This window comes from Pelophylax lessonae (genome assembly GCF_965119305.1).
Source record: "Pelophylax lessonae genome assembly, chromosome: 6".
NCBI classification, from domain to species: domain Eukaryota; kingdom Metazoa; phylum Chordata; class Amphibia; order Anura; family Ranidae; genus Pelophylax; species Pelophylax lessonae.
In genome coordinates, this window is record NC_138773.1 from 200,236,014 (window position 1) to 200,263,602 (window position 27,589).

General features: G+C 42.3%; 1 protein-coding gene across 1 annotated transcript in view; it reads right to left on the bottom strand.

Annotated features, from left to right (window-relative positions):
* Positions 1 to 10,795: 10,795 nt before the first annotated feature.
* Positions 10,796 to 27,589, bottom strand: part of MDH1B (malate dehydrogenase 1B) — a gene marked incomplete at its 3' end in the record, with an annotated part of 52,624 nt that continues 35,830 nt past the window's right edge. Inside the window, exons 9-10 of the mRNA XM_082261756.1 lie at positions 16,559 to 16,694; positions 10,796 to 10,887 (exon numbers count right to left, since the gene is read on the bottom strand). Coding sequence (XP_082117882.1) covers positions 10,796 to 10,887; positions 16,559 to 16,694 — 228 coding nt within the window. The remainder of the gene's footprint in view (positions 10,888 to 16,558; positions 16,695 to 27,589) is intronic.

Here is a 27,589-nt window from a genome sequence, read left to right on the forward strand (position 1 = left end):
TCCCTCTTTTGTTATCTGGAGCTTTTCTATTTCTGGGCATCTATTCAAGCTATCACCATTTTTTGTGCACTTTGTGTGTTCATATATGGACTTTTTTATGCTTGCTTACCTCATTTGATTTGTTAGATGTTTGGTTTATATTTTTATTCATGATTTAGCGCTCCACCATACTGTTTAGATTATACAATCTGCTAGTGGTAGTTCTGTGGCTCCTACTACACCCCACAACCAAAGGTGATACATTCTACACTGCTTCCCAGGCATCCTATAGCCACATTGGTGATTTATTCGTACCTCGCCATATTCTTAGCTTGAATCCTACAGCACATATAGGGACTTGCCTTTGGTCTGATCACTTCCGAGTATTTATATGCTTCATAGTACTTAACACTTCTAAAAGACTAGCATCCTGGCATCTGAAGTAAACATGACCATGAGATACTTTATTACAGTTTGATGTTGAGAAAGCCATTCAAGATTTCCAAAGCACGAATGCTACTGACCCCACTCCTTTGCAGCTCTAAATAGATTTTCAGGTAGATCTTTATTAAGCATAGCTCCTGTTTGATAAAGGCTAAAGCTAATGTGATAATGACTTGTCTTAATGGTATTCAGACCCTTGAAAAGACTCATAAATAATTTCCCTCTCACCCTTCAACCTTTACTATCTAAGCGCTCAGAACTACGCAAAGATTAATTGTTTAATTAACACATGGAATTCTCTCACCGGCATCCATATCAATTTGGAAATAAAAGAGGCAAATTTGGTAGTCAAAACTAATAAACTTAAGCAACCCCTAATGTTTAGGTGAATAATAATAAGTGCAGCGCTAAACATGATGAGTGAAAAAACACATTCATAAAAGTAACATTAGCACAAATCACATAATTGAATACATGATAGGTAATGAAATAAATCCATAACATGTGATGTATGACATACAGTGCCTTGCGAATGTATTCGCCCCCCTTGAACTTTTCAACCTTTTGCCACATTTCAGGCTTCAAACATAAAGATATAAAACTGTAATTTTTTGTGAAGAATCAACAACAAGTGGGACACAATCATGAAGTGGAACAAAATTTATTGAATATTTCAAACTTTTTAACAAATAAAAAACTGAAAAATTGGGCGTGCAAAATTATTCAGCCCCTTTACTTTCAATGCAGCAAACTCTCTCCAGAAGTTCAGTGAGGATCTCTGAATGATCCAATGTTGACCTAAATGACTAATGATGATAAATAGAATCCACCTGTGTGTAATCAAGTCCCCGTATAAATGCACCTGCACTGTGATAGTCTCAGAGGTTTGTTTAAAGTGCAGAGAGCATCATGAAGAACAAGGAACACACCAGGCAGGTCCGAGATACTGTTGTGGATAAGTTTAAAGCCGGATTTGGATACAAAAAGATTTCCCAAGCTTTAAACATCCCAAGGAGCACTGTTCAAGCGATAATATTGAAATGGAAGGAGTATCAGACCACTGCAAATCTACAAAGACCTGGCCGTCCCTCTAAACTTTCAGCGCATAGAAGGAGAAGACCGATCAGAGATGCAGCCAAGAGGCCCATGATCACTCTGGATGAACTGCAGAGATCTACAGCTGAGGTGGGAGACTCTGTCCATAGGACAACAATCAGTCGTATACTGCACAAATCTGGCCTTTATGGAGAGTGGCAAGAAGAAAGCCATTTCTTAAAGATATCCATAAAAAGTGTCGTTTAAAGTTTGCCACAAGCCACCTGGGAGACACACCAAACATGTGGAAGAAGGTGCTCTGGTCAGATGAAACCAAAATCAAACTTTTTGGCAACAATGCAAAACGTTCTGTTTGGCGTAAAAGCAACACAGCTCATCACCCTGAACACACCATCCCCACTGTCAAACATGGTGGTGGCAGCATCATGCTTTGGGCCTGCTTTTCTTCAGCAGGGACAGGGAAGATGGTTAAAATTGATGGGAAGATGGATGGAGCCAAATACAGGACCATTCTGGAAGAAATCCTGATGGACCTGAGACTGGGACGGAGATTTGTCTTCCAACAAGACAATGATCCAAAACATAAAGCAAAAAATCTACAATGGAATGGTTCACAAATAAACATATCCAGGTGTTAGAATGGCCAAGTCAAAGTCCAGACCTGAATCCAATCGAGAATCTGTGGAAAGAACTGAAAACTGCTGTTCACAAACGCTCTCCATCCAACCTCACTGAGCTCGAGCTGTTTTGCAAGGAGGAATGGGCAAAAATTTCAGTCTCTCGATGTGCAAAACTGATAGAGACATACCCCAAGTGACTTACAGCTGTAATCGCAGCAAAAGGTGGCGCTACAAAGTATTAACTTAAGGGGGCTGAATAATTTTGCACGCCCAATTTTTCAGTTTTTTAATTTTTAAAAAAGTTTGAAATATCCAATACATTTCGTTCCACTTCATGATTGTGTCCCACTTGTTGTGGATTCTTCACAAAAAATTACAGTTTTATATCTTTATGTTTGAAGCCTGAAATGTGGCAAAAGGTCAAAAAGTTCAAGGGGGCCGAATACTTTCGCAAGGCACTGTATATAATAACTGATTGTGACATCAATAGAGCCCCATATACAATAAAAGAAAAATGTAAAGTCCCAACAAGTGAAGAAATGATCCAGCTCAGGAAAAAGATCCAACTCAAGAGCAGAGAAAGAAAATCAGATCCCGTCACCAGATGTAACAAGTAAAATGGGCGCTCACCAGATGATATGGATCTGTAATGTCATATGACATACAGATCCAACAGGCTTTACAGACATGCTCCAAGATTCCTCCTTAGGAAGACCATATATGTTGTTCTGGGCTCACAGGAAATGGGGAGTGCCTCATAAACCAAAATACATGGAAGCCAAAAGAAAAAGGCACATAGTGTAAAACTGCTAAAATGGTACTTTAATAAAAAAGCAGGTAGTGCACTTAAAAACATCCGATGGTAAACCAGCAATACAATCAAAGCAAAATGGTCTACAGGGAGATCCTGAGTTTTGTTTTAGTAGACATTGTTAAAGGATATTGCTCAAAATTGTGGAGGATTTGGACAAATTTATAGACCTCTAATAGAGTAAACAACGCATCCCACCTGAGTCTCAGCTGTCCGTCGCCGCCATTTCCACCAAGATGGCGCCGGCGTGCATTCCAAGCCTCACTTTGGTATGGCTCGAACATCGCAACGTCACCTCCGGTTTCCACCGGAAGTGAGGTAATGCTAGAATGATCACTGAAGGGGTGCGGAACTAAGTTAGGGAGACAGAGAGCTGAAAACATCTCGGGAGAAATTGCTCTCACAAGGGGGCTATTTTAATAAAAAATGAAATGCCATACAAATAACATGTACAAACAAATACATTTGTGACATTTAAACACTTCCAGTGAGAAAACCCGGAAGATAAACAAAATACACAAGAGGTCATCTTAATGTTCCCCATCATATAATGTGCAAAGAGGACTCCAGCAGTACTAATACATCAAATGAAATAAATAATATCAGCATTAAAAGAAAGGTAAATTAAGTTAAAAACGAAATAAAGAAGAACTACACAAAGACCCAGATGAAAGTGAGGGACACTGTGTATTATAGTAAATATGCCAGATGAGTATATAATCCAATGTAATAAATCTAAGGGACTATATATATATATATAGAGAATTTTTAAATAACAGACTCAAATAAAATAACGTACTATTAAGACCAAATAGAGGCAACGTCAAGAAGTATTAATAAATGCATTTATATCCCACTCTATATTCAACCCGTAAGGTGAGTAGGATTTGAGGGTATAGATCCAATAAGTCTCTTGACGTGAGACCCCAATCTTATTGGATCCACCCCTCCATGGTGCAGTATATTTATCAATGACTTAAAAAAGTGAACCCCTAGCCTGGCCAACCTTTTTATGGCCAAATGGGAGGAGGATGTCGTCTATCCCTTACAGAAGCCAGAATTGGCCCTTTGGGTTCGTTACATAGACGACATCCTCCTCCTATGGAAAGGTGACCCCGAATTGTTGGGTTCATTTATGTCTATTTTGAACTCTAACGATTGAGGTATACAACTTTCTTATGAATTTAGTGAGACCAATATCCATTTTTTGGATTTGGAGATCACCAAGAATAACAACCGTTTAGTCACGAGTACATACTTTAAGATTACAGATCCTAATTCATACCGGCCAACAGATAGCTGCCATCATAGGCCGTGGCTAAAAGGCATCCCCAAAAGTCAGTTTTTTATTGACTTAGGAGGAATTGTACTTTTGATGAAGATTTTGTTAGACAATCTACCATCTTAAAAAACTGATTTGTATCTAAAGGTTATGATACTAATGATTTAGATGCTACCATTGCTGAGGTAGCCTCAAAAGATAGAGCTCAGCTATTGGCTACATCACAACCCACAAGTACTGGTTCTTCTAATTTTGCTAAATGGTCCCTTTTCACTGAATATTTGGTTCATCATAGGTATATTAAACAAATTTTTACCAAACATTGGGATGTCCTTAAAAACGACAGGGTCCTTGGTCCTATACTTCCCAAAAAAAAAATTTTATTAATCACTTTTAGGGGGGCACCTTCCCTTAGGGGGAGATTAGCCCCTAATATTTTAGACCCACCAGCAAAAACTCAATTTTTTACTGATTTAATTGGGTTTTACCCCTGCCATAGATGCAGAGTTTGCCATTTTAATTGTGATGGCAGGAGGAAATTGATCTCCTTTCAGTCAACTGTGACTAATGTTTCTCCACTTGCACTACGACACATGTCGTGTATTTATTAATTTGTCCTTGCAATAAGCAGTACGTAGGGCGGAATACGAGACAGTTTTACGTTCGGCTTAACGAACATATCACGAATATTTTTAAGGGCAAAAGTACACACAATGTACTTAAACATTATTCTCGCTATCATCAGGGAGACCCTAAGGGTAAACTTTTTCAAGTCATTGATAAATATACTGCACCATGGAGGGGTGGATCCAATAAGATTGGGGTCTCAAGTCAAGAGACTTATTGGATCTATACCCTCAAATCCTACTCACCTTACCGGTTGAATATAGAGTGGAATATAAACGCATCTATCAATACTTCTTGACGTTGCCTCTATTTGGTCTTAATAGTGTGTTATTTTATTTGAGTCTGTTATTTAAAAATTCTCTATATATAGTCCAGGGTTTCTCAACTCCAGTCCTCAGGGCACACTAACAGGCCATATTTTAAGTATTACCTTGGGGAGATGCAGACTAGAATACTGCAATCACTGAGCAGCAAATTATATCACCTGTGATGTATTTCAGTTTTCTTGCAAACCTGGCCTGTTAGTGTGCCCTGAGGACCGGAGTTGAAAAACACTGATATAGTCCATTAGGTTTATTACATTGGATTATATATTCATCTGGCATATTTACTATAATACACAGTGTCCCTTACTTTCATCTGGGTCTTTGTGTAGTTCTTCTTTATTTCGTTTTTAACTTCATTTACCTTTCTTTTAATGCTGATGTTATTATTTAATTTGATGTATTAGTACTGCTGGAGTCCTCTTTGCACATTATATGATGGGGAACATTAAGATGACCTCTTGTGTATTTTGTTTATCTTCTGGGTTCTCTCACCGGAAGTGACTTCATGCTGTTTAAATGTCACAAATGTATTTGTTTGTACACGTTATTTGTATGGCATTTCATTTTTTATTAAAATAGCCCCCTTGTGAGAGCAATTTCTCCCGAGATGTTTTCAGCTCTCTGTCTCCCTAACTTAGTTCCGCACTCCTTCAGTGATTGTTCTAGCGTTACCTCACTTCCGGTGGAAACCGGAGGCGACGTCGCAATGTTTGAGCCATACCAAAGTGAGGCTTGGAACGCACGCCGGTGCCATCTTGGCGTAAATGGCGGCGACGGACAGCTGAGACTCAGGTGGGATGCGTTGTTTACTCCATTAGAGGTCTATAAATTTGTCCAAATCCTCCACAATTTTGAGCAATATCCTTTGACAATGTCTACTAAGACGAAACACGTCAGGATCTCCCTGTAGACCATTTTGCTTTGATTTTACTGCTGGTTTACCATCGGATGTTTGTAAGTGCACTACCTGCTTTTTTATTAAAGTACCGTTTTAGCAGTTTTACACTATGTGCCTTTTTCTTTTGGCTTCCATTTATTTTGGTTTATGAGGGACTTACATTTCCTCCTTCCCATTTCCTGTGAGCCCAGAACAACATCTATGGTCTTCCTAAGGAGGAATCTTGGAGCATGTCTGTAAAGCCTGTTTGATATGTATGTCATATGACATTACAGATCCATATGATCTGGTGAGCGCCCATTTTACTTGTTCCATTTGGTGACAGCATCTGATTTTCTTTCTCTGCTCTTGAGTTGGATCTTTTTCCTGTGCTGGATCATTTCTTCACTTTACATTTTTCTTTTATTGTATATGGGACTCTATTGATGTCCCAATCAGTTATTATATATGTCACACATCACGTTATGGATTTATTTCATTGCCTATCATGTATTCAATTATGTGATTTGTGCTAATGTTACTTTTATGAATGTGTTTATTCACTCATCATGTTTAGCGCTGCACTTATTATTATTCACCTATTCCTTTTACAACCTATAATTTCAGTTGTTTAGTGCTGGCAGCTTTTTTACAAGGTTAGCACAATATTACACTTTTCTATTTCTAATCCCTAAGGTTTATCTTGGAAATCTCTTGCCCCTCCCAAGGATTAGAACACCCCTCGGAAGCTATTGCTAAAGCCTTTCAATCTTACTACTTCTCACTTTATAATATACCCCCCCAATCGCCTGTTTTCACCCCACCAATACCTTCAGTTTCTCTTGAACAATATATTTTACTGCTCTTTCATCCCTCTCAAATGAAGTGATCACACCTCTGTTCGCACTGTTTACCATTCTGGAGCTTCAACTTGTTATTCAATCCCTTCCCTTAAGTAAAAGCCCTGGGCCCAACGTCTACACCTCTTATTTTTACTTCCACTTTTCTGATTTGATAGTACCACTAATGGAAAAATAGTTTAACTTTCAGACACATTCTCAGAACCCAGGCAATTCTTAGGTGCCTATAGTGCTACCCAAAAGGAGTAAAGATCCATTGTCCTGTTTCAGCTATAGGCTCATCTCATTGATGAACATTGATTTAAAAATGTAAGCAAAGGCGATAACCAACCATCTCCAAACTCATATAACTTTTTAAATTCAGTTAGACCAAGCAACATTTGTACCTACTAGGGAAACTAGGGAGAACACTATCAAATCTCTTACATAGATAGACTACATCAGGAAGCATCATTGGCTGTTTTGTCTGCTTTCTATAAACACTATTAGACAGAGAAGGCAATCAATCACGTATCCTGGAGTTCTCTATAATCTACTCTCTTGCAAATTGGTCTACCACCCATCCTACTTTTGAAAATGGTGGCCCTATATAGCTCCCCTTCTGGCAGAATCGGGGTTAATGTTTATTATCAGACTCCATACACATGTTCACTGTTGCTTTTTCTTTATCTCATGATGACCATGGAACACCTGTCAAATGCCAGCTGAACTAATCCCTCAATTAGGGGCTCTCTTTTTGCAGTAGTGAATACAAACTAGGTCTCTATGCTGATGAACTTTTATTATATATATATATACATATTCTTTCCCAGCCATGGATACATTTTCCCAGTCCTGAATTTAGGGCATTCAGTTGTTTTAGCAATTTTAAAATCAACTGCCCCTAAATCTGAAGCCCTGAACATCATGTTTAAGGATCATGTTGTATGTAGGCTTTGTCACTTTTTTCTCTTCTCCTGGCAACCCACTTCTTTTAAGTACCTTTAGCCTGCACCATATTTACAATCTTAACTAAAAACCTTCAACTCTCTATGGTGTCTACTAAATTGAGGGACCGGCCATACACGGTTTGAATCTCGGCCAGTGCAGCAGGCACCGGCCGCGATTCGAGCCGTTAATGGGCAGGCTGAATTTACCAAGTTAATCGATCGATCAACTTAGGTACAACCAGCCTGCCGAATTCAAGCCAGCCTGCAATTATGGCTAGCGACTACTATAGCCGATAGCAATATTCACTGTCTTCTCCCCACCTCCCGGGAGCAGACAATTGTTTGGAAGGAGGGATTCCCTTGTCAGCACTTCCCTTGTTAGCACCTTGTCTGTGTTGATGGGAAAATCGTGTGAATTTCTGGGTTGCAAAAAAAAAAATTTGCACTGTGCATGGCCGTTCTTTGCACAATGATTCCTGGTTTGGAAGAATATACACTAAAATTCATTTTTTGTCTCCCATCCTTTACAATGTTTCGACCCTGTCCATTGAGCTCCTGCAGTCTTTTTTCTGTACCCACAAAGACTCTCCATATGCTACTTTTGGGCTGGTACACCACACAGCTAGGTAAGTTTGAAAGGTAGGTGCTGCCCTATACACCAAAAACACTGCAAACAATCCACAATTTAATTAAACCAAACAATTGTTAAATATATAATGTATGTGGATAAGAAAAAGTCCATGTGTTCAATAATGTATTGCCAATCACCATGCTGCTGAAAAAAGTCTGAATGGGGCCAAAATCTTCAATCAAAAGTGCTCCACCACGTGCTTAAAAATTTGCGCTCACCAAAACCATAGGGCCAGCAAGGCAACCATCAAGCAGGTTGAGACTGAACCTAACTCTTGGGCAGCTTAATCTTCTCTCAACACTCCCTTATTCTCTCTGCGTCACTAAAATAAATTGTTTCCAACAAGACCGCAAGAAGGGGGTATATAGTGTAGTATCTTTATTCAAGCATGTAAAAGTGAGATAAAAATATGCGCTCACATGTTATAAACTGAATCAGCACCAAACATATGCAGCTTATTGTGTGTAGGAGAAAGGAAGCTCGCACCGCTGCTCGCTCTCTCAGAGCCGTGTGTTTGACAATGGCGTCAGACCTCATTGCCTTTCATGCAGGCGCGCATCATAAGAAAGGCAGCAGCCTTGATTAATAAGTGTGGTAAATTGATTCTTGAGTTGGTGCCCTTCATATTTATTGAATTAGTACACCATCACAATTACGAAATGATATGACCAACCCCAAATCCCTCATTTGGAGCTCTATTACAAAGCCTCTCTCACAAGATTATTAGAATGGATTTACCATCCTCTCAGTTAGTAAGTTACTCAAATTGAATCTAAGCAGTAACAACACCCTACATCAGGGTCCAGCAGATAGCCATCCCTCCCAATCAGTTCCAACATGTACCTTTGTCCTTCTTAAAGAATGGCACTGGTTACTGCGCTTACATCGTATCTCATCCTACATAGACCCCTGTCTTTAGCAATCCAAAATTCTCCCAAACTCTGCCTTATAACAGCTACTTGTTCCTTTCCCATTCCAGGAAGCTACTGTACCTATATTTCAGTTATTGAATACAACTGGCCTCAAACCTCTATTGAAATTTAGAGATGTTTTGCAGAGCTCCCTTTGCAGAATGATGCTTTTTTTTTACATTTGGGACTTCTTTAACTTCCTGCAACATTGAAGAGACTTTCTCTCCCCTTTTCTCCTATTTGAAACCTTGTGTGTACAAAACAAAGCAACTTACTTCTTTCTGCAACTTATCCTGACCCTCCCAGATCCTTTTGCAAATAGGAGTGGAACCTCAGGGTTGGTTTTGCAGAAGAGGAAATCTCTAAGTCCTGTTTATGGCATTATTACAATAACAGTGCATATTTTTAGCACTGATTACTGTAGTAATGTCACTGGTACCCCCAAAAGTGTCAAAAATGTCAGTTAGGGGTCTGATCTGTCCGCCGCAATGTCGTAGACCCGAAAAAAATCGCAGATCGCCGCCATTACTATTAAAAAAACAAAAACAATAAAAATGACATAAATCTTTCCCGTAGTTAGTAGACGCAATACCTTTTGCGCAAACCAATCAAAATACGCGTATTGCGATTTTTTTTTACCAAAAATATGTACCAGAAAACAAATTGGCCTAAAATGTTAAAAAAATTTGATTTTTAAATGTTTTTTTTTTTTTTGAGAATGTTATATATCAAAATGTGAAAAATATTGATTTTTTTTTCAGAATTGTCGCTTTTTTTGTGTATAGCGCAAAAAATAAAAATGGCGCAGGTGATTACAGTAAATACCACCAAAAGAAAGCTCTATTTGTGGGTAAAAAAGAATGTAAATTTTGTTTGGGTACAGCGTCGCACGACCGGGCAATTGTGAGTTAAATCACGCAGTGCCAAGTTGAAAAAAGTGGCCTGGTCATTGAGGGGGCAAATCCTTCCAATCTTAAAGTGGTTAATAAAAGGAATATTTTGCTCATTAACCACTCATAATCTTTCTTTAGCCTGCACTAGAAAAATTGTGGACTGGCTGCTATTGGCATAATAGATGCCTCTTTTAGGCAATTATGTTGCTTGCCACTGCTATAGGTTTAAATCAAATGACCGTCATTGGACAATGACAGGACACAAAACTCAGAATCCATATTCTTGTAGTATTTTAATGTTTGCCTAAGATTGCATTAATAAGCACAATTTGCTAACTTACAAGATATACTGTATCTACAGTTTACGTTTTAGGTAATCATTTTAGTTACAGATATTGACATAAAAAATAGACATTGGAAACAAAAAAAATATGAAAAATGTAATTTGTTGAGCAAAATTAAAATGGTACTGTAACAACATATTGGTAAATAAAGTTATATACAAAACTTTTAAGAATGATCAACAGCATCCACTTCGGAAATGTCAGTTCAGCTGGTTTCCTCTTGCGTCTCTTGAATGAACTGCACTTTTTCTTGCTCATTTAAAGAAGTTTCAAGATCAGGCAATGAAAGCTTTAATTCTAAAAGAGATTGGAATGTGAAAAAAATACTATTAATTATAAAGAAAAAAACTTTATATTCAAGAACATGACTATACCAACAATGCCCAAGAAATAAATACAGTACATATAATTATAACTAGTATGCCTCAGTGTTGATGCTTTACTGGAAAGCCATTATCTTTAGTGGAATTACCTTTTTATTGTAGGCTGGAGAGTCAAGGTATCCTTACGATAATTATGTTTTAGGGATATGTCAAGGTTATACTCATGACTACATGTGCCAAAATGAAAACTGCAAACTTTTTTTACCAGCTTTAATACTAGTCAGCATATTAATTCATATTATCCTCCGGGCTGGATATTTGCATGGCCAACACAGGCAGTAAAGGAAAAGGAATTAGCAGCACTCCAGGTTGAGTCAAAATCCAGATTTATTGACTGGACATCCAAATATGACAATCGTGACAAGGTAGACGCGTTTCACACACTGACTGTGTGCTTAATCATTACTGATGAGTCAGTGTGTGAAACGCGTCTATCTTGTCACAATTGTCATCAGGCAATTACACCACCTCGAGCAGTGAGTCCTTGTCTCTTCAATTGCAACACAGGCAGTAGCATATGGACACTGGACTGCAGGTGTAGACACATAGTCACTCACAAATCATGCTATTGATCATCAGAAACATATACTTATGTAAAATAAAAGGCTTTAAAATGACACCCTGACTGCCAGTTCAATCTCTAGGATGCTATTTAGGGGTGTTGCGCCTATACAGCTTGTGTATTTTTTTAAAGAATAGAGCACTCTTTAGGGTTATAAATAATCTATCTGGGTTAATAATCCCGCCACCACTTCTTGGCGTCGGACCTACATGTACTGTCACAGATAGAAAAACTGTCAACTCTTCCTGAAATTAAGTGTTAAAGGACATTTGGCCTAGTGTGGCAGGAAGTATAAATCTGAATATTGCATTCTTAATTTTGAAACAATGACTAGAATTTAATTAAGCTGCCCCACAATATCATCATTCATATCATTCATTGAATACAACCATTGCATTGTGAATGCAGAATAATTGTTTTTGTTTTCAGCATTATTTTTATAAATGTTGTTTATGCATATTTGCAACAGATATACAGAGTAAGATGCAGTTGTACAGAGCAAAAAAAGTGTAAGAAACATCATTACCTCTCTTATTTGGGAGTCATGTTAGGTAAAGTGAAGGTATAAAACATTGTCCAATGTAAAATTCACAAAAACATCAGAACTCAACTTGGTTGGTCATTTAACCCCTCCAGGCCACAGAAATTCAGACCTAAATTGAGGGGGGGGGGGGGTGAACATAGCTGGATTTTGACAGATGTTTTTCCATTTTGTCAGAAAATCTAGATTCAGTTTTCTCACTTAACATAACCTGGATAATTCTAGACCTGGTTTTGGCAATATGGAGAGTGGTATTTTCCATGCCTTATCTATTGTTTGCTTCAGGTCTTTAGAACTTTAATGATTAATTATATGTCTCAATTTCTCCTCAAAAACTTCCAGGACTTTTGTTTTTGAAAAGAGGAGAGAGCCTCTGCAATCCCTACCTTCTTTCCATGGTTTGATCAGGTTGACATGGCAAATCTGGTAGAGTTTACTTTTGGTGGGCTGATAGGCTTTTTAATTAACCTTCCCCACCCTCTCAACTATCCCAAAGGGTCATTGCCCCTTGGCGAGAAACTTGCTCTCCACGGTAGGTACCTATACCAGCACCCGATACCCAGGTTTAAACTCTCTAGCTTTGGCAGACCAGTTGTACACACGACACTGGGCCTTTTGTGCAGCCTGCAGATGCTCAATAACTACGGGCATAACTTTTGGCCTTCGATCCTGTAGTTGTAAAATGTGTTCCACCACACTCCGATAAGGGGAAGCCTCTTGTTCCCACGTCTTCTTCACTATATCCAGCAGTCCACGGGGGTGTCTCCCATAAACCAATTTAAGGGGGAGAATCCCATTGAGGCCTGTGGTTCTGCTCTTTTAGCAAACAACAGGGGAGGTAACAAGCAATCCCAATCACGACCATCCTCCTCAACTGCTTTTTTTTAGCATTCCTTTTAAGGTTTTGTTGAACCGCTCAACCAATCCACCAGTTTGTGGATGATACACCGAAGTCCACAAGTGTTTTATTTTAAATAGTTTACAGAGCTCCTTCATCACTTTTGACATGAATGGGGTACCTTGATCCACCAAGATCTCAGATGGAAGCCCTGTTCTCATGAACATATAAAACAACTCCTGTGCAATGACCTTGGATGAGCATTTTCTTAAAGGCACTGCTTCCAGATACCTGGTGGCATAGTCAAGGGCAACTAAAACCTATTGGTGCATAGACATACAGGGAGTAACGATGACCCATGTCACACTCCATTCGTTCCTCCTGTCTTAGGCATTGGGCCGCCACATGACCCTGTTGGTGGCAGGACCAACAGCGAACCGTGTTGCCAGTTACTTCCCTAGATTCAGGACCTGAGCTTCCAGGGAAGCAATGTGCTTACATTTTGTGCAGCAGTATTCGCCCTTGATCGTCTGATAGAGGAACATATACATGCCTGAAATACAACATTCTGATATACACAAATCTACGCCAGTGGCTCTGTAGGCCCAAAGTTCAACAGGCCTAACATCCTTGAGAAAATAAGTAACGTATGCAGCAACACAGAAAAAGAGGCAAAACATTTCTCCTGTAACCAACAAACTGGGTTTTTTCCCAGCAATTCCAACCGTTCAGGTGCAAGGGCAAAGGATCCCTCTCAGGATTCAAAAGGGTAATTAAATATTTCCAGATGCCGCCTACTTTGGGCAACAATTCAGTTCAAACAGCAACAGCAAAATCCAGCAACATCAGAGGAACCTGCAGGATTCAGCAAAGCAGCAAGAGGGATATGGATGTAAGCTGCAGCCTACTTTGAGCAACAGTTCAGTATGACTCTCTCCCTCTCGCAACAGGCAACAACAAACTGACTTAAAGTGTGTCCAGCTCACCTGTAGAAAAGAGGATCTGAGACCATCTGCCCTTTCAAATCCCAGATGTTAGCTGACTCTGTGTCCGGCCTTTTTAATGATAACTTTGCCTTTAAAGATAGAGCGTTGCAAGCTACATTCACTCTTAGGGGTTGAGAGGGCAAAATCTGGTGCAGCTCTGCACAGAAACCAAACAGCTCCCAGGTTTTATTGTCAAAGATCAACTGAACGAGCTGAAGTTAGAAGCTGATTGGCTACCATGCACAGCTGCACCAGATTTTTCACTCTCCAGTTTTAGTAAATACAACCCTTAATGTCCAGAAATCTTTTCCAGAATTGAGGGCATCTACATGGCCTTGGGAATTTAGAAATTCCCATAAATAGTCCTGACACCATCGCTGGCAATTTTCTTCCAATTTTTTCATAACCTGTTTTAGAGATATATGGGTACTCATACCCATAGTTCAGCGCAACCCATTTTTGTGCCACCCTCTGGAGGAGATAGAGCTGAGGTAGGGCTGTGAGGTCACCTTCTCCTGGAGGAACACAGGACTCTGGAGATTTCTCAATTAGTTCTTTATAGGATAGACCTTGTGCAACAGCCTGTGTCCAGAAGTGAGATGCTGACAAATCAATTCTGTATGATTTTTCTAGGTGCAGTTTTTGAGCACACTCTAGTAGCTGGATGGCTGACTTTCTCTCTCCTGTGGATTCAGGGTCAACTGCGCTCTTGGCATTTTCTTAAGTGCTATGGGGTACTCTTCATGCCTGGTACCACCACCCCAAGTCTAACTCTGGTTTAGATACATCTGAGGAACCCCAATCGCCAACTTCCTTCACTAGAGATTCAAATCCACTTCTGAACCTTGATGACCCCAGGTCAGATCTCTCCTTAATCCCTTCCCCCGCAGACTCACCTGATTGACCAGTAGTACCCAGCCTCTCCAGTACCCTAGTGGCAGTGGGGATGGCAGAAGCCTCTGGCTTCTCCTATAAAATACAAGATGCCATGTCTCTGCATTGGGCAGGTGCAGAGAACTCCTCCTCCTTCCAAGCGAATCTGCGTCAAGTCAGTTATTTCCTGTTGGATGGTGGTGAATGTACAGACAGTCACTCGCTTTACTGTATCTAGTCCGGTGAACTCTCGTCCTTCAGCATAGTAGCTGTGTCCCAATCGATCCTCAGGTCACTGGGCACTAGATTCAACAGAGTCTCTCCGCAGTGGCCGAAATTACACCAGACCTTTAAATTCCCTGTCACCCTCTGGCAAAGCCCACAGACTATCGCAATGTGCTCAGACCCCTTCACAGTGCCCAGGACCAAGCATCCCTTGTGTGCCAAGCGCACACATATATCAGTGGGTAGCTCCCCTTGTAGCTCTGCCAGCTGGTGTGGGTGCCCTCGAACAGTAGCACTCTTTGTAGCCAATACAGCCCGGTAGCGAAATAACTTTATGTGCGCCCATGTGCAGTGTATGGCTCCATGTGTGCTCTCTTTGGCCTGCCAATTCTCCACCTTCTCTGCATATGTGCCACCTATGGCCCGCCAATTCTCCACCTTCTCTGCGCATGTGCCACCTCTAAACTCTTCTCTTTCTGGGCGCCAGCAATCACTCTGCACTTCTTTCAGGGACTCGTTGGCACCAACCTCTCCACCTGAGGCTTGGAACTCTACTTCCTGGGGAAAGACACTCTTCATTGATTCAGACTGTTTATCAGCCTCCCAGCAATCAGGTCTGGGCACACCTCCCCAGGGATTGGCTAGAATTAAAGACTGCCTTTCCCCAGTAAGGAGAGTTCCAGGCCTCAGGGGGCTATTGCACATGAGGCAACCTATGGACTGTGTTGCTGTACTGTGAGGTCTCAGCAGTGGCAGAACTGGGACTTGGAAGTGATCTGGAACTGACTGCAGGACTTCATCAAATGTATCGGTCTGGAGAGGTAATGTCTAACTTAATAAATTGTGTCTGGAGGATGCTGGAAGGTGGTAGTTGTCCTGGGGACTTGTGAGTAATGACCCTAAACTGATTCCTGCTGACTGTGTGCTTTTTGGGATAAAAGTGCCCGGCATTGCTCTGACTGAGAAAGCTCTTTTAAGGTTCCAGGTACTTTTCTGATTTAAAAAAAAAAAAAAAAGGTTCCAGATACTACCCATCCTCTGTCCTCAGCAGGATTCTGGACTGTGAGTTATGTGCCCTGCTGTACTGTGCAATGCTCCAGAGTTTGCACTAGGTACCAATAGTTGTGCAGTGGTGCATGGTAACCAGAGACTTGCCTTATGATCCCCAGCTGTGAGGCCTTAGACTCTCTAATATTTACAGTTGCTTAAGGAGAAGATTGTCCTTTCACGCCAATCCCATGCCCTAACCCCTCCCCGGGTACAAGTTTTATTAACAATAAACAACAAAAAGACAACCCCTAAACTGTGAATGGACTGTTGTTTGGGTGGCGGATGGACTCTGTACTGTTTGGGCAGAACCAAATAAAACCAGCATCCCCGGAGGGAGTAGCGCTACACATGGTTGTATAAATTGTAGCCAAGAGAGTTCCTTGATAGGTTAGTTGAGATAGAAACAGTTTCCACACACAATACTGAATCATTTGCGATATTGAATCATTATGTCACACAGATCTATATACTTATCATAACAAAATTCATAACAAAATTCAATTTAGATACCAGTAATTCCATTAATTCCAGTAATTCCATTTTCTTGAGTGTCCTCTCTTATAGTTAGTTCTTCTTGTTTGATAATTTGTTCATCTTTTTTTATTGCTTGTTCAGCTTGTGGTATCCCAAAAGCAATATGTTTCTCCTGAAATAAAATCAATTGTACAAAAAAATAAATGTTATCACTTTATGACTGGTGTTCGTGGAGCATCATCTGAACTGACACTAACACAAAGACCTGATAAAAACCATATGCTAGCTTTTATAACTGTACTGTATACTGCTGTCATAAGAATTTTGCCACTCAGTGTATGATGTATGATGTTATAAATGTCTCTTATCTCTACTGTACAATATACACACTATATTACCAAGGTCATACTGGTGATTTCTTGACTTCATGTGCCATGCTTTTCCTTTGTGCCCCCTGCCGGTTTAAGCATTTCAGTGAATAAAGCTGCAACTGTTCTCCAGTGGATAGGGCTTACACCTCATAAGTTTGCAGCTAAATACTTATAGTGAACCTTTACCCAGATTATGCACACTAAGAGATTTAAATATTCTAAATAACCACTAAAAGTACTTTGAAACAAGCCCTTATTCACCTCTGTAGCTATAGGCATTGTGGGGACATTTCTTAAAGTTCAAAACAGAAATCTCAACTTTTTTGCTATCAGAGCAGATCTTTTAAAAGCTCAAATTTTCTACCCCCTCAATACCAGCATGTTTCTTTATTTCTGAAGAATTGTGTCAAAAAATTAGATCACCTTGGGGTGTCGACTTTTGAAAGGGATCATTTTTGGGGTTGCACTTTTCTGCCATTTTTTTTTTTTTAACAGAAAGTAACTTTTTTTTCAAAATGTTTCTTGTTTATATTGTAAGTAGGGATGGGCTCTGTGTTCGAGTTGAACGTAAGCTGGGGTCCTCGGCGTGGGAAGTGCCAAAGCATACACATGACCTGTATGCTTTGGCCAATCACAGCACAATGTACTGTCAGAGCCATGATTGGCCAAAGGCAGACTGCCTTTGGCCAATCATGGCTCAGGGGCTAAGTCCACGCCTCACACTATATAAGGAAAAACGAAAGCCATGTATAGTGTGTGACAATGGAGATTAAGGCAGGTAGTTAGTGGATAGTGTGTTCAGTCAGTTTAGTGCAGTCAGTGTAGTGTACAAGCATACCCCACTTTTAAACTGTATGGATATGTGGTAGTCCTGGGTGACCTCTCAGTGCTCCCCAAGTTTGTCACTTATGGTTCGGGAGCAGTGCCATGTCAAGCAGAACAATATTTCCCATAGACGTCAATGTTAAAGACTGGGAGCAGTGCCATGTCAGGCCGACCAAGATTTCCCATAGACGCCAATGTTAAAGACTGGGAGCAGTGCCATTTCAAGCTGACCAAGATTTCCCATAGACACCAATGAGCACTGAAAGCTGAAAATTGATCCGGGCAGGAAGGGGGTGAAAGTGCCCTGTATTTAAGTGGTTAATGGGAACCCTATGACAATTTAAAAAAAAAAAACAATGGTGTGGGGGTCCCCCCCCCCCCCCAAAATCTATACTAGGCCCTTTGGGTCTGGTATAGATTTTAAAGAAAACTCCATGCCAAAATTTAAAAAAATAAATAAACGGCAAAATTCATACTAGGCCCTTATCTGAGCATGCAGGAAAGAGGGGGGGGGGGGGGAATGAGCAAGCGCCCCCACCCCCCTCCTGAACCATACCAGGCTGCATGCCCTCAACATGGGGAGAGTGCTTTGTGGTGCACCCCAAAACACCTTGTCCCCATGTTAAGACAAGGAACTCTTCCCGACAACCCTAGGCTGTGACTGTGGGGGTGTACTGGTGGGGGGCTTATCGGAATCTAGAAGCCCCCTTTATGAAGGGGGCCCCCTGATACTGCCCGCCCCCTATGTTAATGGGTATCAGGTACATCCTACCTGTACCCATTCACTGCAAAAGTGTAAAAACAGTAAAAACCACAGGAAACAGTTTTTGACAAGTCCTTTATTAAAAAGAAAAAAAATAGTCCCTCAATGTAAATTGGTCATCAATCAGGACTCCCGCCTTTCCCGAAAAATAGAAAGTAATTTAAAAATGCTTTGCCTCCTAAGAGGCTACCTGCCGTATGCCCAAACTTCGGCTTTGACAGTCCTTTTATAGGCAACAGGCGAGCCACCCTGCTAAGTCACCAGGTGGCACCGCCACTTCTGACATCACATGACACCACGTGACATCAGAAGGGGCAGTCCCATGGAGTGATGTAGCTGGGTGGCCCCGCCCCTTGCCTATAAAAAAACTGTCAAAGCTGAAGAGAGGGCATACGGCGGGGAGCCCCTTAGGAGGTGAAGCGTTTTTTGCAATTTTTCTATTTTTTCGGGTCGGCGGGCGTTGTAATTGATGATGGATTTACATCGAGGGACACAACTTTTTTTTTGCTTTTTAATAAAGGACTTGCCAAAAATAGTTTCCTGTGGTTTTTACTTTTTTACACTTTTGTGGTAAATGAGTATTTACATGTGGGGGCCTGGATTTGGGGGGCCCCCTTGCTAACCTCCCTGGCGGTATGATTGTTTCCGATTTTAGGTGCTGAAAGCGGTACCATTATTTTTCTAGTAATTCTTAAGGACGAGCAGCCCGAACCAACTATTTACATATGATTTTTTTTTACTGTGCGGTCTTCTTTATAACATCTCGGTATGATAAAGTTTGAAACACAAAATCATAAATTATAATATAATAAATAACTATAAATAAGTTAAAGTATATATATATATATATATATATATATATATATATATACACATACAATATACATATAAGTACAGTAAAACTGCAGGAAAGGGCACTGGGGGGCAAACTAATGTCAATTTATTTTATTTTGTAATGTAATCCAATAGGATTACAATATATTAGTGTGTTTGTGTGTTTTACTTGAATTTGCCGACGGTTTACAGGAGACAGAAGCCGGGGCTCACAGCATCGGGCGGAAGATCCGGCCGCTGTATGCTGCAGGGACACATCGCGGGATCCCAGGGGACAAGGTAGGTACCCTCTACCAGGATCCAACGATGCTCCCTGGCGGTACCCGGAATGTGGCTCGGGGGTTACCGCTAATGGCACTAAAATTCCACCCCGAGCCACACTCAGGAATGCCGCTAAGGAGGTTAAAGGGGGTTTCCAGATTCCGATAAGTCCCCCACCCGCAGACCTCCCACAACCACAGCCCAGGGTTGTCAGGAAGAGGCCCTCGTCCCAAAGCACCCACCCTCCCATGTTGAGGGCATGTGGCCTGGTATGGTCCAGGAGGGGGTGGCGCTCGCTCGTCCCCCCCCCCCCCCCGATTCCTGACCTGCTAGGCTGGATGCTCGGATAAAGGTCTGGTATGGATTGGGGGGGGATCCCACGCTGTTTTTTTTACATTTTGACCTGAGGGGCCTGGCATAGACAGGGGGGCTCTACGCCATTTTTTTTTATTTGTATTGCCGGGAGCCGACTATACATTACAGCCACGAGCAAGTATCAATTACATTTTTTCCTTTACAAATGTCAGTATTGCTACAGCAGGCCCCATACATCGTAGAGATGGGCTATTTTACAGGTACATTAAGGGGACCCCCCAAGTAGGATATTTAAAGTATTTTTTCATTTTTATTGTTTCACTTTAAATATCACTAAAATCACTGCTCTTTTAAAAACAATTGTTTTAAAAAATCTTGTTGCATTGATGCACGTCCCCCAGGGCAGTACCCAGGTCCCCATACACTTTTTATGCCGATAACTTGCATATAAGCCTTTAAAATTAGGACTTTTGATTTTTCATGTTCGTGTCCCATAGACTTAGAGTTTGCATGTTCGCTAGAACTTTTTCCCTGTTCGAGATGTTCTGGTGTGAACCGAACAGGGGGGTGTTTGGCTCATCCCTAATAGTAAGCCATAAAATGCCCAGTGGTTAATAAATGCCATGAAAGGCAATGTAACATAACAGTGAAAAAACGGCTGGGAAGGGGTAGTGGAGTTTCCTCTTTAATGATTTGCCCCCCGCTCCTCTTGCACAATTAGCAATTTTGAGGAGCGGGGGGGGGGGGGGGGGAAGTACTGTACATTGGCAATGGAAGTTCTCCTTCCTCCCTCCCCCTGCAGTCTTCTGGGACACTGACAGGTCCCAGAAGACTGCATTCACCGTTTACAATGCGCTGTGCGACTCGTGCATGCACAGTGGGCACCCAGCTGTGAAGCCGCAAACTGTCACAGCCGGTGCCCATAGTGAAGATTCCGGCACCAGGAGGACAGAAGATGAAGACGGCTGGGCTGAGTACACCGCTGGACCAGGTGAGTGGCTGTTTTTTAAAAGTCAGCAGCTACACCTTTTGTAGCTGCTGACTTTTATTTTTTTGACAGGTGGCTGGAACTCCGCTTTAATGACATGGCCGCCTGTTTTACTTTGTAAACCTTTTGAGTCCCAGGTTTAATCCCTAGTTTAAGAAAGCTCATTGAATTTCTTTTACACATTGGGTTTATTTAAATTTTATACTTTAGCCACACAAATTATAATAAACAACAGGTCAAACAAGCCAACCCAAACTTTGTCAAGACATGGTCACAGATTTATATGCGGCTTACAAGACAATACTGGCCAACTATGACTTCAAATGAACAGCCACAGACATGTGCATGGGGTTTGCCTGGGCACACTCTATTCACAGAGGAAGCTTCCACTAGGTTCCTCCTTGGCTCTAACCTATCTCATGACAGACCCTGAGGTGGAGCCAGGGAGAAAGAACATCTCCCGAACCACATGGAGCCCCGCTGTATCTGAGGTATTGAAATGGGGGATAGTTCTGGAATTGGGATGTCATTCCTGTCAAGGAAGGGTTTTTGGGGCTGGGAGGAGAACTTTGTTGGAGAGGGGAGATCTGGTTTAAACTGAGTGGCCAGTGAGATATGCACTCCTTAACCCTGCACTCTGTCTGTAGTGAACTCCCGAACCATGCACTCTGTATGTAGCACACTCCTGAACCTTACAGGTTATACACAGTTCACCCCTGTACCCTTCACTCTGTACAGTGCACACCCCTGAACCCTACACTCTGTACAGAGCTCACCCCTGAACCCTGCACTCTGTACAGCGCACACACACCTGAACCCTGCTCTCTGTACAAAGCGCATTTCTGAACACTGCACTCTGTAAAGAGCGCATTCCTGAATTCTGCACCCTGTAAGTAGCACATCCCTGAACTCTGCATTCTGTATGTAGAACACTCCTTGTATTTATTGCTCCTTTAAGACCCTCCCACTCTTAGAGCAATTTGGCTCTGCACGGGGAAAAGTGGGGGGCGTAGTTGAGTTCCTGCACCTATTCTCTGGGTAAAAAAGCCATATATACAGTATATATCCAACGTCTACAACTGTATTTTCACTATCTACATCAGCTCATCCCCCACAGTTATTGCCTTTTGTATCATTTGAATTGTATTGTAATTGTACTGTCTTCCATCATGTTGTAAAGCACTGCACAAAACTGTTGGTGCTATATAAATCCTGTATAATAATAATAACAATAATAAATATATATATATATATATTTAAACACACGTGTTTGAGCTTTGGGGTGCACACCCAAATGCAATTGCCTGCGCACACATATGTGAACAGCGAACCCTTTTTCAATGCATGTGTTGCTCATGTGCATTGACTGTGCGATTTTAGTATTGGTTTGATACAGCAGCAATTTTGGAAGTGGAAAAGCCACGAGTACCAGCATTCTATACTGAAAAAAGCAGATACTGTGATTGTTCCACAGAACATTGAAACTAACTTCAAAAAAATGTAACTGTGAATGCTTTAAAAGATTCTTTATATACAGTATCTCACAAAAGTGAGTACACCCCTCAAATTTTTGTAAATATTTTATTATATCTTTTCATGTGACAACACTGAAGAAATTACACTTTGCTACGATGTAAAATAGTGATTGTACAGCTTGTATAACAGTGTAAATTTGCTGTCCCCTCAAAATAACTCAGCACACAGCCATCAATGTCTAAACCACTGGCAACAAAAGTGAGTACACCTCTAAGACAATGTGGGCTATGTGGGACTTTAAATGAGACACCAGCAGGTATGCCCAGCGTCTCCATCCCTGTATCGGAAAAAACTAATTGAAAAGGATTAAAAGAGGTGCATGGAAGCCAGCCCCCAGTCTGATGTACTCACCCTCCAGTCTGCCACCAACCAAGTAGACCTGTCTCAATATACATAAAGGACAATCCTTTTCAATTTGTTTTTTCCGAGTACACCTCTAAGTTAAAATGTCCAAATTGGGCCCATAGTGTCAATATTTTGTGTGGCAACCATTATATTATAGCACTGCCTGAAACCCTCTTGGGCATGGAGTTCACCAGAACTTCACAGGTTACCACTCTTCCACTTCTCCATGATGAAATCACAGAGATGGTGGATGTTAGAGACCTTGCGCTCCTCCACCTTCCGTTTGAGGATACCCCACAGATGTTCAATAGGGTTTAGGTCTGGAGACATACTTGGCCAGTCCATTACCTTTACCCTCGGCTTCTTTAACAAGGCAGTGGTCATCTTGGAGGTGTGTTTGGGGTCATTATGTTGGAATACTGCCATGCAGCCCAGTCTCTGAAGGGAGGGGATCATGCTCTGCTTCAGTATGTCACAGTACATGTTGGCATTCATGGTTCTCTTAATGAACTGTAGCTCCCCAGTGCCAGCAGCACTAATGCAGCCCTAGACCATGACACTCTCACCACCATGCTTGACTTTGACTGGCCAGACACACTTTTTACTCTTCGCCTGGTTGCCGCCACACACGCTTGACACCATCTAAACCAAATAAGTTTATCTTGCTCTCATCAGACCACAGGACATGGTTCCAGTAACCCATGTCCTTAGTCAGCTTGTCTTCAGCAAACTGATTGCGGGCTTTCTTGTGCATCATCTTTAGAAGAGGCTTCCTTCTGTGATGACAGCCATGCAGACCAATTTTATGCAGTGTGCAGCATATGGTTTGAGCACTGACAGGTTATCTTCTACCTCTGCAGCAATTCTGGCAGCAATCATGCGTCTATTTCCCAAAGACAACCTCTGAATATGAGCATGTGCACTCAAATTCTTTGGTCGACCATGGCGAGGCCTGTTCTGAGTGGAACCTGTCCTGTTAAACTGCTGTATAGTCTTGGCCACTGTGCTGCAGCTCAGTTTCAGGGTCTTGGCAATCTTCTTATAGCCTAGGTCATCTTTATTTTTTTATTTTTTGAACATTAAGTTTTTATTGAAATTTTTCAAGAACAGGGTTATACAGAAAACAGTGCAGATCATAGCAGAGCATTGAGATAACAGTAGCATCGAGTGAGAAGTACAACGTCCTAACGATCTATACATCCATGACTAAGCAAACAATAGGGTATTGCATATTGTACTCATTCCTTAAGTTAGTCTATTTCAGAATAGGGGGGGGGGGGGAGAGAGAGAGAAGGAGGGAAGGGATGAGGCAAGGAAGGGAGGGGGGGAGAGAGGGGGGGAGGGGGGAGAAGGAGGAAGGGAGAGAATGGGGGGGGGGAGAAGCGAAGTGGAGGATTGGGATGAGTGGGGGAGGAGGGGGGGAGAGATGGGGAAGCAAGATAGGAGGAGATGCGGATAGGAGGGAGGACACGTGTAGGGGGGGGAAGTGAGGAAGAAGGGAAAGGCTGGGGGAGGGGAAGAAGAGGAGGGGGAGACAGTTGGGGGGGGAGGAGGGAAGGGGACAGATGGGGGGAGGAAATGGGGAAGAGGAGAGGAGGAGGCAGAAGAGTGGCGGAAGAGGGTAAGATGGTAAAAAAAGGGGGGGGGAGGAAGGAGATGAAGGGGGGAGGGAGGAGGTGAAGGGAAGAGAACAAGGGGAGGGAAGATACTAGCAGCTATATTGTTCAAACAGTCACAAGTAACGCACTTCACACTCTATCAATCCTTGAGTCTGCAGCAGTATAACAAATGTAGTACTAAAGGGGTCTACAGTAATGAACTAGAATAGGTGGATAGTTCAGGGGGGGGGGGGGGGGGGGAGGTGGTCAGCTCAAACATATTATAGATAGATATACGTAGATACATATCTCAATTTTTATCTCAATTTTCAGAAATCCAAGAATACCACAACTTCCAGTTTTTATCGTTTTCAGACCCTTTGCCCGCCTTTTGAGCGAGCATTGTCTCATACATTTGATTGGTCTTGACTAAGTCTAAGACTGTAGATACGCTAGGTGTCTCAGCCTCTTTCCATTTACGAGCTATCAAGCCTCTAGCAGCCAAGAGGATATGTGATACTACACACCTACAATCCTTGGGAAATTTGTCTATGCCCACGTTCAGAATGGCTAGTGCTGGGGAAGGTCGGGTGAGAACACCTGTGATATCTGAAATAATGGAAAATAGCTTATTCCAGAAGCTGGTTAAGTTCCTGCAGGACCAAAATACGTGCTTAAGGTGGGCTATCTCCCCACATTCCCGCCAGCATAGAGGAGAGTGCTCTGGTATGAACTTAGATAGTCGGTAGGGTGTGAGGTACCAACGCAAATTAATTTTCTGAGAGAGAGTTCCCAGTGATTTACACATGAGGAGACGGATCTGACGGAGCGGAGTGCGGTTCGCCATTGTTCGTCAGTGAATACTTCTCCCAGATCCGCCTCCCACTTAAGCAAAGGTGCAGACTTACGAAACACCAGCTTTTGTTGGAGACAATTGTAGAAAATGGACGTGCCCTTCGCCGTCCGCGAGGTGCCCAACAGAAACATCCATCCCGCAGATGGGAGATATAAATGAGGGGACGGTAGAGAGCGGAGCAAATGGGATATGCTCACGTAGGTGAGGAAATCATTAGGGTGAAGGCCATATGTGGTCTGCAGCTGGGAAAATGGCTTTAAGGTGGTGCCGCTGAGCAAGCTGTCAACCGTGGAGATACCCCTCGCCACCCAATGTTTAAGAGACACGTGGGGCAAAATTAGTTCCAAGACGTGAAGGGGTATGGGCACTTTTACAAGCAGAGAGTGGTCCAGTGTGGACGAGGCAAACTCCCTCCAAGCCAGGAGAGAAGCCTGAATCGACAACGGCTTGTCCTTTAGTGGTATGGGGCGCCACTTATCGGCCAGAAGCACCGATCGCAGGGAGGAAGAGGCACAGAACTCAGTTTCCATAACACTCCATGTAGTCTCATGTTCGGATGAAACCCAAGCACGTAATTGGGCTAGGTGTGATGCCAATAAGTAATCCTTGACATCTACCATGCCCATTCCCCCCGCCGACCAATGCCTAACCAAGAGAGCATGCTTACTCCTAGGGCGTTTCCCCCTCCACACCAGACCCTTCAGGGCAACCTGCAGTTGTGTAAGAAATTTGCGCGGGATGGGGGACTACTAAAGTTCTAAAGATATAAAGGATTTGTGGTAGGATAAGCATCTTAAATGATGCAAGACGTCCTGACCAAGTGAGTTCAGTTTTTGAAATTCGCGCACACTCAGCAGCTATTCTAGTTATTAACGGTGGTAGGTTGGCCTCAACTAATTGAGAAGGTTTCGGGGTTAATTGGATACCTAAATAAGGAATGCTATGTGTTTTCCACGTATACGGGTATTGTGCGGCCAGGAATTGCATTGCTTAGGTGGTATAGCTATCGGCAAAATAAGCGATTTTGCAAAATTCACCTTATAATATGACACCAGACTAAATCTTTGCAGTAAGTCGTGAGTTGCGGCCAGGGATCGTACAGGATCCGTTAGAAAGATTATGACATCGTCTGCGAACAAGTTCACTACATGATGTCTGGAGCCTATTCGTAAGCCGCTTATGTTGCCTGAGGATCTAACTGCTTCCGCTAGTGGCTCAATTAACAAATTAAAAATTGAAGGGGACAACGGACATCCCTGTCTAGTACCATTCGTTATGGAAAAAGGCTGAGACAGCATACTGGAGGTGTAAACCCTAGCAGATGGATTTGAATACAATGCAAGAATTGCCGAGGTGATGGGGCCCTGAAAGCCGAACTTCAGCAAGACCTGAGACATGTACGCCCAGTGCACTCGGTCGAATGCCTTCTCCGCATCCAAGGACAGCAGCAGAGAAGGCATCCGACCAGAGTTTGCTTTTTCAATGAGGCCAATCACCCTTCTTGTTGCATCCGAGGTCTGGCGGCCCCGCACGAACCCAGCCTGGTCCGCTCGGACCAGGTCAGGCAGGACAGGGTGCAGCCTCAGCACAACAACTTTTGCGTACAGTTTCACATCCGTGTTCAGGAGGGAAATTGGCCTGAAATTTGGGGGGGATGTAGGTTCCTTCCCCGGTTTAGGCAATGTCACAATGTAAGCCTGCAACATCTCTTGTGGTAGGGAGGCAGAGGAGACAGCATTCTCGAACACCAGCGATAGGTGAGGACTGAGCACTTCACCAAATAATTTGTAATAGAGGTTGGGCAAACCATCGGGGCCTGGTGATTTCCCACTCGGCAACGTACGGATAGCTTTCATAATTTCAAGGGGAGAAATCGGAGCGTTCAGAGCCCGAAGTTGGTCGGGAGAGAGGCGGGGTAAATTAATGGAGGACAGAAAGTCCTAAAATGGACTGATCCGTAGGTTGCGGGGTGGAAGGGTCATCCTTTAAATTATATAAAGAGCTGTAATAGCTCGCAAAAGAGTTTGCGATAGCCTGAGGGTCCATTATTTTTGCCTTGGTAACCGGATCAAGCAAATGTGCGATTTTGTTACTGACCCTTTTCGCTTTTAAGCGGTTGGCCAACACCCTGCCCGCCTTGTTGCCCTGTGAATAGTGGGAGAGTTTGAAAGCCCTGAAGAGGTTATCTTGATTGGCAATTAATAGTTGTCGGAGATCTAACCTGAGGCGGGAGAGTTTTTGGGCTAGCGGTTGAGAGGGGGAAACCTTATTCAAAGGTTCTAATTTTTTGATCTCGTCCAGAATGTTGTCGATCTGCTGACTCCTCTGCCTCTTAAGCCTAGAACAAAGCTGTATAAGAATACCCCTTATGAAAG